The following is a 14,209-nucleotide window of genomic DNA, read 5'->3' as shown; positions in this document are numbered from 1 at the left end:
CTCAGTTTGCTCATACCATTTTGCTCCTTTGTAGAAAATGTTTATATTCCTTCAGTAATCATTACTTAGCCAACTTATACAGGTTTACTACTTTTAATCTTTTCTCATATTTCCCAAGCCACTTAATCACTTTAAATGTAGACTTTATTAAGGCTGCAGATTGGGACTATAGGGACAATTTATTATAGGTCTGTGCAGAGGTATTTGTAATTTTCACAGTATGTTAACTGAGTTCTTCTCCTTAACATTAATATATAGGACTTTTCATCTTCTAAGTACTTTATAGCTATTAACAAATTAATCTTCCCAACTGAAGTACACCACTGAGATAAGTACAGTAAGTACAGCTAACCCCATTTTCAGATGTCAGAAAGGTTAGTGACTCTCCCCATGCCACAGACGGAATCTGTGGCAGAGCTGGGATTAGAAACTAAATTCCTGGATCCCAGTCATTTCCTCATGCCATTAGGCCATATTATTTTATTGTTTTGTAGAATGCAGCACATTACCAACCACATACAATTAACCACAGATCACAGGTAATGTGAGAAATCGCACCTGGTGGTTTACAGGGAAATGTAGGCTTTATCCCCATTCCTTTCTGAAATTTTCCCCCCCAGTGTCTGCAATGTTGGAAAACGAGAGCATCCAGAGCCTGTCCGGCATGAAGCCAATGGGTTACAGGAAACGATCATCCAGCATGGTAGATGGTGACAACTCTTACAGCTTAGACGCAGTCATTCGCCAAATGAATACATTTCACAGTGTCATGTGTGACCAGGGCCTGGACCCGGAGATCATTCAGCAAGTCTGCAAGCAGCTCTTCTACATGATCAATGCAGTAACACTGAACAACCTCCTGCTGAGGAAAGATGTCTGTTCGTGGAGCACTGGTATGCAGCTCAGGTAGGACACTAGCTGAGACAGTGGTGTGAAAGCACCTGCTTCTATTCAGGCAACTGGTTAATTTTGTATTTTGGGGAAGGTAGTAAACTAAATATTCCAGCAGAAATAAGGAGGGAATTGTATGGGACCCGCAAAGATATGTGAAATAAAACAGGAAATGCCTCAGAAACCACAAAAGTCCAAGAATAAAAGCAAGAAGAAGCAGAATTTAAAGTGAATTCCAATTGCATAATAACCGTGTAGACTGTTTGCTTTTTGTTTCTCATTTAAATGCTCATTGCAGTGCCTGACTATCCGTACAGTATCGCAGACATTTCGAACGTGCCCACCATAGTAGTACTTAAGGCTGTTAGGTTCATGCAGACAGACCTAGCCTGGGCATATCTCTGTTGACTTCAGAAGGGCTCCACGTAGGCTCAAAGATCTGTCCACGTGAATATGATTACAGAATCAGGGCCCAGGTGCCTAGTATCTATCTTAACAGATATTTTATTTGCTGTGATTATCGGAATTCCAGAGGGTATTTAGTGCAATCTTACAAAATAGCAATGAAAATTTACCTGCCCTGGCACAAACCTATCCAACTGCCTTTTGCGGTAAAAATTGGTGATTTAAAAACAAACACCTAATGATATTTTGCTTGCATGTCAAGATCTGAAAGAAGAGGATTGTGCCTAACAATTCTGACTAACTTGCTTTTAGGCACTTTTCACAATCACACCAACCACCTAAATACTGTTAAACATCGAGCCCCCTCTATACAGCTAAATACAATCTAGCCCATAACTTGTAAATTTTCTTCTGTGGTTTGTGGAGTCCAGGAGTTGTGCTGGTTATCAAGACCACTTAATCTAGGAGGGTGGTGAAGCACTGGAATGGGTTACCTAGGGAGGTGGTGGAATACCCATCCTTAGAGATTTTTAAGGCGCAGCTTGACAAAGCTCTGGCTGGGATGATTTAGTTGGGGTTGGTCCTGCTTTTAGCAGTGGGTTAGACCAGATGACCTCCTGAGGTCCCTTCCGACCCTGATCTTCTATGATTCTGTCACATATCTGAATCAAAAACTCCACTCGTTCCAGCAATGCACTGTTTCTTGAACTAGTAAATGAGCCCTGAGAAGGAAACATTCAGCTGTCATCTTACTTGTGTGGGTGTAGGTATAACATAAGCCAGCTGGAGGAATGGTTGCGTGGGAAGAATTTGCAACAGAGTGGAGCAGTAGAGACAATGGAGCCGTTGATCCAAGCAGCACAACTGCTGCAGCTGAAAAAGAAAACCTCAGAAGATGCTGAGGCTATCTGCTCCTTATGTACATCCCTCACTACGCAGCAGGTAAGGGACTGGTGGACATGTTTGCTATGAAACAGGTGTGAATTCTTTCCCATCCATTACAGCAGTAAGGATGCTTTAGGACATGATATTCCTGAATGTCACACGGTGTGTGGGACATATCCTTTGTGAGTAAGTTCCTAGTCACATCCTGCCCTCCCTGCTGCTACTGAGGCCTATGATGTGGGAACACTGCCAAGAAACCAGCTGCCCAGCCCCTCTAACTCTCCTGACAGGTAATCTCTACATTTGCTATGAATGGATACCATTGCCATGTGCAGGGCAGGATCAGGTTAGTCAGCTGTGGGTGATGCACACATCTTAGGCTTGATCTACACTTACCTCGGTGGCAGTCGACCGGAGTTATGCAAAGAACTTGCGTAACTCCTGTCGACTTCTGTGCTTCTCTTCTGCACGCCGTCTTCTCTGTAGTGCGCCCATGGGAACCGCGTTCCCGTTGACGCAGCAGTACGCCACTTGAGGAGGTGGTTTTAGTACCTCGACTTCTGGATCAACTGAGCAGGTCTACACTGACCGCTTAGTCGATCCAGATAAGTCGAAATGATGGTGGCGACTTTACCACTGTCATTGTAGATGTAGCCTTAGTCAGCTCCTTCCACTTCAGATTCCTCTTCCTCCTTTGGTAGTGGCTGGAAGGCCCAACTGTAACTTCCCTGGATGGTGATGCCACCTATTCCTCTTCCAGCTTTAGATAGGGCCATTCTGCCAGCTTGAGGAACATGCGCAACCCAGGCCATTGTTATGGGAGAAAACACTTGTGGGTTAGTCCTCGTAACTAACAGTGCTGCTGAATAGTCACTGATTCTTCTTTTAAATGCAATAGGTATTCTGTGAAACTAAAAAGCCATCCAGCTATTTTGACAAGTGGGGCTGTCTCATGTAATAAATCTCTAGCAGTCATGCCTCAGAATTGATTTACTGTTGACCGGTGGGCTGCCCTCCAGCTTTGCCTTTGGCAGATAATGAACAAACCATTTGCCAGTAGGTACTACAGGCCTCCAGAATAAAAGCTCTGTGTTTCTTTTGGACCAAATTTCACAAGAACCTTACAAAGAAGTGTATTTAATGGGAAGGGAAGAGGAGTAGAGCAGAAATCCATGCCTTTGGGGCACTCATTACAAAACGGAAGAGAGAAAAGGTGAGATCTCCCACATCATCCCTTCAGTGTATAGGCCAGTCTCTCTCACTGTAGTGTGTAGAGGTTGAGATGCACGCTACAATATAGAATATTCTTTCAGGGACTGATGTTTATAGCTGAGCTCTTTCAGACGATGTCATTGTTTTTCAGTCCTAGTAGCTGAAAGCCTGTGCTGTCATACAAGTGTGGCAATTCAGTCAAGTAATCCATCATCTGAGCAATCTCCCTCGTACAACCAATGAAACAATTGTATGCAAACTAGCTGTAGAATAAGGATGGCAATTGGTTGAATTACCTCTGATGTCACAATGGTCTAGGACTCATGCCATAGCATGAATCCATGCCTTGCTGGATCATGGGTGTCATTTGTAAAGTCGAAATGGCTGAGAACGTGAAAATTGGACTGTAACCGACTGAATCCCAGGGATGATTCAGCCTGGCAATATTCTGAACAAAAGGAATTCTCAGCCATGCTTGTAACGGTTTGCACTGACTCATATGTTCAGAGTCACAATGCTGGACTCTTATTATATAGATCTTTTCACAGTGCCACTGTTTTTGCTAGGGGCTTCGGTAGACCATGAAAGCCAGGGTCCTGAGGTGCTTAAGGTATAAATCAGTGGTTCTCAGGCTTTGTGTGCCATGAACCCAACATCCACAAGCAGCTTCTTATCAGGGCCCACTCAATCCTAAAAAATTATGCTTAACATAAGAATTTGTGAGTAGATTTTTCAGGTTACAAACTGTTTAGAACAGCTGGTTTAATGTACCAGTTGCCCACTGGATCTGATCAGGCTTCCATTTAAATCAATGGCAAAACTCCTGTATACTACTTCAGTGGAGCACAAGCAGGTCCCTAATTTTCAATATTCAATTGTACATCCTTTTATCTGACAAAGGGGGGAAGTGAGGGGGGTGATGTTGGGGGATCTAATTCTCCCTCCACCACTGTCTGTGTACAGCGTTTTGAATCAACACTTGTCCTCCACAGAAGCTGAGTGGAATAGGTGGGTGGGCAAGGGGGTTGGGGGTCATGGATCAGGAGCTGCAGCAGGACTGGGCTAAAACAAGAAAGGGTGCAGCCAAAGTGAAAGCAGGAGGATGGAGGGAGGGAGCAAGTTGCCTGTCCAGTCTTCCTGAATCCTAATGCCTACAGGCTTTTCTCACCCTAGGAGGTGCAGCCTTACAGGTGTCCCCCTCACAAACCCACCTGTAGGTTGCAACCCACCAGCTGACAAGCGCTGTTCTAAAAGATGGACTTGACAGATATGTGAGGACATAACATGCACCAGGAAGGGAACCAGGGATTACAAGAAATTCAGAAATATGCGTGCGCCATTAGGTCATGCTCGCCCACAGGTGCTTTAATGACATTCAAAGAAGCAGTTTTATGTTCTGCCTGTTCACATCTCCTATTTTCTACAAGTCTTCATTCAATTCTGTTCAGCTTTCTTGAGATTCTGAGTATTTACACTAAATTAAGCTGGTTAGTCCACAACTTTCTCTAATGATATGAAGAAGCACCCTGGCGTTCCTCAGTTTACACTCCTTAGCTGTCTCCTACATGGAGACGGGTGCAAAATTCTACAAAAGTGACATCAAGAAAGCAGATAGCAGCGCATCATGCCATGGAGAAGTTCAGCTGCTGTTGACCATCTAAAACTCTGTTGTTTTGTTTCCAACAGATTGTAAAAATCCTAAATCTCTATACTCCAGTTAATGAGTTTGAAGAACGCGTGACGGTAACCTTCATACGAAACATTCAGGTAAGTTAAATAAAATGGAGATAAATACCAGCAGTGAAAATTCTTATGTTCTTATGTAAAACGGAGACCAAGTGTGAAAATCCAAAGAGAAAGTGGTATTGATTTAGCATTAACGTTCCATCTCACTTCTCTCTATGCTTTTAACACGTGATTATGAAGGGTCAGTGCTTGTAATCAGAAGTTCTCTTATTATTAGAGACACTGTCAGCATTACCATATACACACACCACCACCAACATGCGGCCATCTCTGGGGAGGGATGTGTCAGTCTTTCAACGCTGTTTAGCACAGGAAGCTCACATAACAGTTTAAAAGGGGAAGTGAAGCATATCATAGCTAACTGAAATAACAAGAGGCAGTTCACGAGGGGTAAATATATGCTGCCTAATCAGAACTGGCCAGGATAGCCAGTTGGCACTTCTACCTTTGTGCCATGGGATTGTTCCTGACCACAAAAGGCTAGACGGTATACAAATGTGAAGTTAAATTAACATAGATTCAAGACACACAAAGTAACTTCACATTTAATAGACAGCTAGAACTGGGATAACCGGTATCTAATCCTTAGAATTACTCAGCAGGTTTTTGTTGTTGTTTAATTTTGGTATTTTATTTTAATTGGTTTCATATTAGTTGTACATGTACATAACAGGGCATGACATAGTTATTCAAATTCAGTCACACTTTATTTTTATTGTAAAACAAAGACAAGATTGGGTTATTTTATAGAAATCCTCAACAGGAAACAAGAAAAATATTATAAGTGACAGCTGCAATATGGAACTCATTTTTTAGTCTTAATTTTTTGGGTAAAATAACACATGTACATAAAATAGCTGCTCTTGCCCCTTCATACTGCTTTCATTGATAGGATTTCCATTTTCTATTCAGATATGCTATAAAAATGGTATTATCCAAAACTGAATTTTGAGTTCAGTTTACCTCACAATTTATTTCTAATAAATTACATGTTTCGCAGTGTGCAGTTGCAAAAGAACAGAAGGAAATTATGCTTAAAGCAATGTATGATATAAGACACCTTCAGCTTCGCTTTCTTTCAAATTTACATATTTTATGATCTTAAAAGATAGCAGGAACCTCCATCAAAGCCAGAAAGCATTTTTATTCTGCTTTAATATACAGTAATGATAAGAATGAGTAATAATTTTCTACATGCATGTAGAACCCTTCATTATAAAGGATCCCAGTTCATTTAATAAATTATAACCTGAACTCTGTTCACTTCTATGTAGGTACTTACATGGCACTTATCAGTAGAGCTGTGTGAATTATTATTTATCATTTCACTGGCAGTTCCAAAAAAGCAAACAAATACATTTGGGTCAGATCGAATTTAGAAAGTCTGAAAAAGTTTGGTGAATTGAAAAAGTTTGTTTTGGGTTGAATGAAACATTTTGTTTCCAGATGTCATGAAAAGGATGAAGTCGTGGTTTTGATGCCACCTCCCTTACAAGCGTTATCCTAATGGTTAGGGCACTCTCCTGGGATGTGGGGGAGAGATGTTCAGTTCCCTCCTAATCCTGATACAGAGAAGTGATTTTGAATTTAGGTGTCCCTCATTGCAGAAGAGTGCCCTAACCACCTAGTTAAACAGTCATTCTCTTTGACCCAATGACTAACTATTTATACAAAGTGGAACCACTTCAGCAGCAGAGACTGAGAAAGACCCACTTCAGACTATGCAGTAGCACAGAGCTCTGTAAGGGAACTTTCCTGCAGGGTCGGAGAGTTTAAATTTTAAATCCATTCTCCAGATCAGATAGAGGAGGCAACTGAGCCTGGCTCCTATTCCATATCTCAGGTGAGTGCAGTGGGCGAAAATTTACAAGACAGGCATTTCTACTATCTCATCATCCAGCTGTTTTGTGAATAGCACCTCAGTCATGAAAACAAAGATTTTGGCTGAAACTGTTCAGCAATTTCATATCAAATCTGCAATGTTTTGGTTTACTATTCCCTCCCTCCCCACCAAAACTGACCAGTTCTACTTATCGGTACAGTATCTGAGCATTCAAGTGTTTATTATATCAATGGGACTAGTTCTGTAAGTAAGGCTAGTAGAATTCAGAAATGTAAGACATCACTGAAATGCAGTCATTTCTAAGTTGGGAAGATAGCAATCATCTGCCCCCCTGCATGCTGTGCATTTGTGGGAAAGTGGGAAAATTTTTGCCAGGTGACTGTGGAAAATTCCCTGCTCTTCTGAAGAGTGCCATGACATCTTGAATGTCAAAAAGAGGAAGCAGGAAAATAGTAGCCAATGTTAAATACTCTAACATTCTTCCTGGTGATGTATTGGACAAAAGCATGTTGTTGGTAGTAAGTGCTGCTACACAAGAGTGTCATATTCAGTGTCCAGGTCCAGTCTCTCACTCCTTCAGCTGAGTGAGCAGCACTTTCCATCATTAGGTGGGAAATTACAACTTGTTGCTCTGAAGCCAAGTTCCTGGCTACTTATACAGCATCACGGCTGCATCTCTGGGGGAAGGTCTGTTCATCGCTTGAAGGAAAATTGCTGCAAGAGAAAGTGGGAGGAATTATCAGGAAAGAAATGCTGGGTGGATAACAAAATTCTGTATTGCCAATGCTGACTTCTGATGACAGAAAAGCTAATGGGGCAAAATCTGGCCATTGTAGGGGAAGTGGCATAATTATCCCGCAAGAAGCACAAAAATATACTGGCAAAGCGGGAGCTTCCGTAAGGGCTGTATACAGGATCATACATTCAATACCCCTGCCACACAATTCCCGACATGGGAATGGTCCTCTTGGGGACCTGCTAGTGAGGCTGTGGACAAACTAGACTAGGGAACATATTTCTGCCCGTGCTCTTTTGACTGGCCAGAATGTTATGCCTGGCACCTGTTCATAACATTTCAATTATTTTGGGGTGTCTTCATTCCCTCTCCCTTAATCATAAAAAGTGCTGGTTAGTTTCAGTCATCTCTCTGTACCTACATCATTCAGAAATTCCATTTGGTCAGGCCCCAGTTACACACAATATTCATAGAAGACTTATGGAGAGAGAGATTTTTAATAATGTTCGAGATTTTATATTCCTAGTTTCATATTGATTGAAGTTGATTGAAGCAGGGACCATTTCATTTTTTGTATTTGTCCAGCATGTTGTACTCAGGAAATAAGTTTTCCCCTTTGGGATGAAACTGGAAGACATTTTTTCCTGTATCCTTGGATCCTGCGCACACTGTCTCTCTTCAGATTTTTTATTGTGTTAAGTGTTGCAAATGCAAATAAAAAAGCAACAATCAATATGAAAAAACCACTAACCTTTTATTTTTCCGCACAAACCTCATAGGCACATTTGCAGGAGCGAAATGACTCTCCACAGCTGCTGCTAGACTACAAATATATGTTCCCAGTTTTGTTTCCATTCAACCCATCCTCCCTAACCATGGACTCTATTCACATCCCTGCTTCTCTCAACTTGGAATTTCTCCATGAAGTCTGAAGAAAATGTATTCAAACCGGTCCCCCCTTCCTCAGAGAATTCAAGCAAATCTTTTTAAATGTGGACCAAACAAGATTGTGGAACAACCAATACACAGTAATCAGTTAGTGCTAAACTTTATATTATAATAAGAAACTGATCTTGTATGTGATTTTTTTTTAACTTGCAATTCAGAATAAGAAAACTTGAAACATAGGGGTTTTTTACTGCTTGATTTCATGCTGAAGTAGTGCAAAGACTACAGCAGAGTCTCTAACAGCCATGAACAGCACACAGTGGAAAGTGGGAGATGGCTATTTTGGTCTTAAATGGCTGTGAAGAAACTACAGATAAAAATCAAAGTCAAAACACTGTCTTCAGACAAATGATGACATTGATAAGGTGGTTTGTACATATTAATGCATCTCTATGCAGATACAATTTCTTCTTCTTGCTAGTCACTGTATCACAATTATCAGTTCAGGAATGTAAGTTGCAAAATGTGCAAATAAGTGTTCATCACACAGGTTAAAATGACAGACTGAAAACTGCTTGTTTTCACCCAGGTGGATTTTATTTGTCAGGAATTCTGGCTTCTTGAAAGTCACTGTTGTTCTCCAAACTTCATATGATGAGCCATTATCTCTGTGCATGCTGTAGAGAGGTGCCTACGGCTGGCCATTTGAACTTTCTCCCACCCCCAAAATTGGTCGTGATGGCCACAAATCTTTCTGGTGCAATCCAGGAGGCAAGGGGCTAGCTATAGTGTCTCTTCCCACTACAGTATTGGAAACTTTCATCCCAAGACCCACTCCTGGCTTTACCCGATGCTTTTAGGAGTTAAGGTACTGCCCTCTCCAGTAAAGACAAAGAAAAGTAAAGACAAAGGTTTTTAATACCTTACATAATTATGAAGGGCAGTAGCTGTTTCCATGGGCAAGTAGCAGAATCCATGTAATAAATTTGTACCTACACCATTTTATAAGTTATGGCAACTTTCATGCATGTGGATAACTCATGTAAATCCAACCCAGTTAAATGAAGTTCCTGATCCGGTTCACACTGGGTAAAATCCTAGCCCTAATTAAGTCAGTGGAAAAACTCCAATTGACTTCAACATGTTCAGAATTTTACGCATTAAATTAATTAGCAATACTCCTATTGACCAGTGGTGCAGCTTCAGGGCCTAAGGTAACAAGAGGAATACTAACAACTTGTTTCTTTCAGTGTTTTAAAGGAAAAGAGAATGGGTAAGAAACTGAATGACTAACTCAAATATCCTAGCACTTATTAACTGTACATAGAAGTGAACAATAATCTTAAATTCCATCAGAACAATGAATAAAAACTGTCAAATACAAGTTATCAGACAGAACCATTTAAATTGTAACCCAAGAGGATTCTTTTTTAAATCCTTTATATAAAAATTTCCCTCTTCTGCACTATTCAGGAATTTAAATGGGTCTGCTACTCCCAAAGCATTAATTGATCATTCTCAATACTGTACTTGCTAGAATCTATTTAATTTTCAGTAGTCAGAGGAAATGCTATCTTTGCTAGAAGCAAATGGCATGTAAAATAGACAATGCCACATAGCAGCAATGTGTTAATTTGTGATGGGGCATGTCTGCAAATTATGACTTTGCAACTTTAAGGTTGCAACACTTACAGTTCTAACTTTCCAGTTTGCAAAATGCAACAGGGACATTTGCCACTTGCAAAGGCCCACCAGTCTTTTGGGAATCATGAACATTTAGGCCTTTGCCCCTCCATAATGGTCTTGCCTAAGAAAAATCTTAATTTCTTTGCATTTACTGCTATGGGTCTTATAGTGTCTCAGCAGTTCCATGACGACAAAGTGCTGTTTAGAAAAACCTATCTCCATTTTTCAGACTAGTTTTAGCTCTGTAAATCATATTCCAATAGCAAATTTATGATTGGGTATCCAGTTATCCAGAACACAAGAACAGAATCTCTTAGATATACATTGCACCCCAAAACCAAAATACTATGGTCACCTTTTAGACAAAGAGTGTGTCTTGATTTAAACATTATGTATATACATACTATAATACCCCTGTATGTACTGTACTGTATATGTATATTGCTATCAAAAGCAAATTTTAAACAAGAAATGAGTGCTATTAAGAATTATATTGGACTATGTCTACTGTAAAAGTACATGTGCTCAAACTAGACTATGGTTTAGCATAGCTGTTACCAGTGAAGGATATAATTAAGCCAATTCACAATGGAGGAGGCACCTTTTTCTAGAACCTGTACCCATAGAGAAAAGCAGAACATATATTGCCTGTACAGTACCAGCACTACCTCCAATTACACTCCATTTGCATCTACTGTATGTATTCAGTAATGTCTTCATTTTCCTCCCATATACAGTAGGAATCACACTACCATGTTGCGGGCTGTAGACCCACTTCCTTGCTCTTCTCAGTGTCAAATGCCTGTCGAAAGTAGTATTTTTATTATAGCTACCTCTTCCTCTACAATGTTTCTTCAAAGCATTTGTTTTCACTGCATTTTATTTTGCGATTAAATCCTTTGTTTCTCCTGGAGTGAATTCATCTTTACATTAAACAAAAATAATCTAAAGCAAAATTTAGTCTTGGTGAGATGTTTATACAGATGCTATCTTCACAACACATCTTATTGCCAGCAATTTCCTCTCAGGCTCTTCAGGTCTCTACCTCTTTCTCATGTTGTGAATTATTCACTAAACGACTCCCAAGGGATTCACTGAACTTAATGCTTATCAATCAGACTAAATTAAAGGGAGCTGCAGAATCCTCTTCCACAATGATCTTGTTACTAATCACAGGTGTAAAGTGTAGTTAATGTTCTTCAAAGGGATAATGGTATTTCATTGGGAGCTGTAAGGAACTTAATTTATATGTATTGTAAAATATCTCTTACAAACCATTAGTATTAAAATAGATAGGAACTGAGTATTTAATGTTTTGATATATAATAATTTAACTTATCCACTAAGCTGCATTTGGAAAAGGGTTCTGTAGTAAATATCTTTAATATCCATGATCTTTTCTGTTAGCAATTTTTGAAATACCTGGGGGTTGTTTTTTTTTTGTTTTTTTAAAAGTTAATTCAGTTGTATGGCCACACTCAAAAGACCTTTTTTCCTCAAAAATCTGCAATGTACTTTAAACAAAACAAAAAAAGTTCAATGTAAGGCATAGCTTTTAGAAAACTGTTTGCTTTCCAGATGTGTTTAATATTGATGACTAAGTTGAGCACTTTCCCATTGTGTGCCTTTCGCTGTTACTAAGGTAACTGTGACTTCTTAATGTTTCTCTGAAAAAGGGGTGTTAAACGGTGAGGAAACTTTTAATGTCATATCATAAAGTCTGTTTATTTATAAGTTCACCTATAAAGCATTACATTACACTGAGAAGGTTTGTAAAAATGTTTTGAAGCTCATCACATCGTTTTTCCATGCATTGTATTTCTAAGGGTATTATTGGGACTAGGCCTCTAATCTCCAAGGAAATGTATACTATATGTAATATAAAAATAATCAACACTGAATATAACAATACACTCGACTTCATGCATACATTCTGTGCTGTGTAGTTCGTGTGTTTGAGACACTTCCACAACATCCAGGACATAACTTCCAAAAGTTTTATTTTAGTTTGAAACTGGCTTCAGTTTCTTTTCAATTGCATTTTTTTTAGTCGCTCCTGCTGATCTTTCAGGTCTACTGTAAATTTACACTAGGAGCTTGGGGAAAAGAACATCAGCCATCAAATCTCCAGACTGATTTGTGCAATCCTTACCCATGGAAAAAAAAATCCTTGCTCACATCCTTGCTCACTCAATTACTTCACTGATGCTATGGACTAATCACAAGTGAGAATTTCTCTCGTGAGCAAGATTGCATACCTAGCTCCTGCAGACATTGCCCATAAATATCTTTGAGTAATCAATAGATGCCATTCTCCACACTGTTAGCTGTAAGACCAATAATGATAGTGGAGAATCAAACCCAATCTGACTGATCACATGAGTAAAATTACTCACACGTGTAAGTGTTCATAAGATTTCACCCTCAATTTGTACAGCCCAAGTGTGAATTGCAAGATTTAAGTGACAACGATAAAGCACTTGTAATATTAGGTCACATTTTCTTTGCCACTCAGCCTCTTTTACCTGATTATGTAAACTTACTCATTCTTCTCAGACTGATATTGCTGCAGACAGTGTTGCAGAATTACTGTTTCCTAAATGTGCCAACATAATTAAAGTATACTGCATGAATCACCATAAACCTTCTCTTCCAATCTTATTGAATTACATATAGTACAATCATAACTGAACATTCTTTTATGTCTGAAATTATATTGAAGGACATGTTAAAGTGAAACAATTTGGAAAATATTTGTCCCATCAAGAGTATAGAATTCTTTAAAAAATGCAAATGCTAGAAAATACTTTCAAACTATCAAAAATGTGCTATAACAGTCCAATTCCTATTTTTTTGTGTGAAGTCTCAGTACCTTAACAAGCAGAAGGTGCAGCTGCTCTGAAGGAGTTTGAATGATATTCAGGGGTGAACCCTGACAGTGTAGACGAAATACTATTGCTGATAAAATATTTTTCCATTTTGAACAAATCTGTAAACTACACCTTTGTTTATAGGAAAATGCTTGTAACAGTTATTGTAATATTCAGCTGTGGATAAAAATTTGTGAAATAAATACTTTTGAATAAATTAAATTGTGACTTTTTGAACAAAACTGAGAACGTAGTATTATTTTGCATTTCAACAATGGCTTCCCCCTTAATCTCAAAGTACTTTACAAACATTAAAATGATCAATCTGAAAACTTCTACTTCTGATTATGGGCATCTAAGGGGTCTGATCCAAAGCCCAATGAAATTAATGGAAGTGACTTCAATAGGGTTTGATTACTTTACACTACTAAAGCATACGTTTGGAACTGCCTGGAACCAAGCCTCAGTACCTCCCTGTAAAGTAAGTATCATCATCTTTAACAAAGGGAGAAAACGAAGCACAGAGATTAAGTGACTTGCCCAAGACACTCACGTCAGTGCTGGGAATAGAACCCAGGCTCATGACTCTCAGCCTTGCACTTTTCACTGCAAAACTCAGCCTTACTCTTCTCTTCAGACCATTGTTCCTATCAGAAATTTGGCTGGAAAGGTAACATTGAGCCATTTGTGCACTCAGTTATTTCTATTATTTGTGGTGGTAGGCCCAATTAGATAGCATAAGTGTAGGTGTGAGCAGAATTTGGCTTAGTATAATTAAGAAAGAAAAATGCATTCCCAGCCGGAATTACTCTGTATGCATGGGTAACAGCAAATTTAACAATACTGGGTAGACTACGTGAAGTGAAGGGGGGAGGGACTAGATCAGAGGTTCTCAAACTGTGGTCTGTGGAGCTTTGCAGATGGTTCAAGGGGTCAGCAATCTGCGGCACGCGTGTCAAAAGTGGCATGCGTGTAGACTTTGAGTGGTACGTTGCACCCTGGCCAGAGCCGCACTGCTCCATGCTTGCCAAGGTCACTGCTGCTGGC

General features: G+C 39.6%; 1 protein-coding gene across 2 annotated transcripts in view; it reads left to right on the top strand.

Moving 5' to 3' along the window:
- MYO5B (myosin VB) overlaps window positions 1-13,404 on the top strand; it is a 364,799-nt gene extending 351,395 nt beyond the window's left edge. For both annotated transcript variants that reach the window (XM_067545400.1, XM_067545401.1), the window contains 4 exons: window positions 621-906; window positions 2,064-2,238; window positions 5,080-5,160; window positions 8,498-13,404. In XM_067545400.1, the coding sequence (XP_067401501.1) occupies window positions 621-906; window positions 2,064-2,238; window positions 5,080-5,160; window positions 8,498-8,650 (695 nt within the window). In that variant the 3' untranslated portion in view covers window positions 8,651-13,404. The remainder of the gene's footprint in view (window positions 1-620; window positions 907-2,063; window positions 2,239-5,079; window positions 5,161-8,497) is intronic.
- Window positions 13,405-14,209: the final 805 nt, after the last annotated feature.

This window comes from Emydura macquarii, unplaced genomic scaffold (genome assembly GCF_026122565.2).
Source record: "Emydura macquarii macquarii isolate MOO-44397 ecotype Brisbane River unplaced genomic scaffold, CSIRO-AGI_Emac_v2 contig_1045, whole genome shotgun sequence".
In the NCBI taxonomy this organism is placed as follows: domain Eukaryota; kingdom Metazoa; phylum Chordata; order Testudines; family Chelidae; genus Emydura; species Emydura macquarii.
Note: the sequence above shows the minus strand (reverse complement) of the source record. Positions and strands in the feature narration are given on the sequence as shown.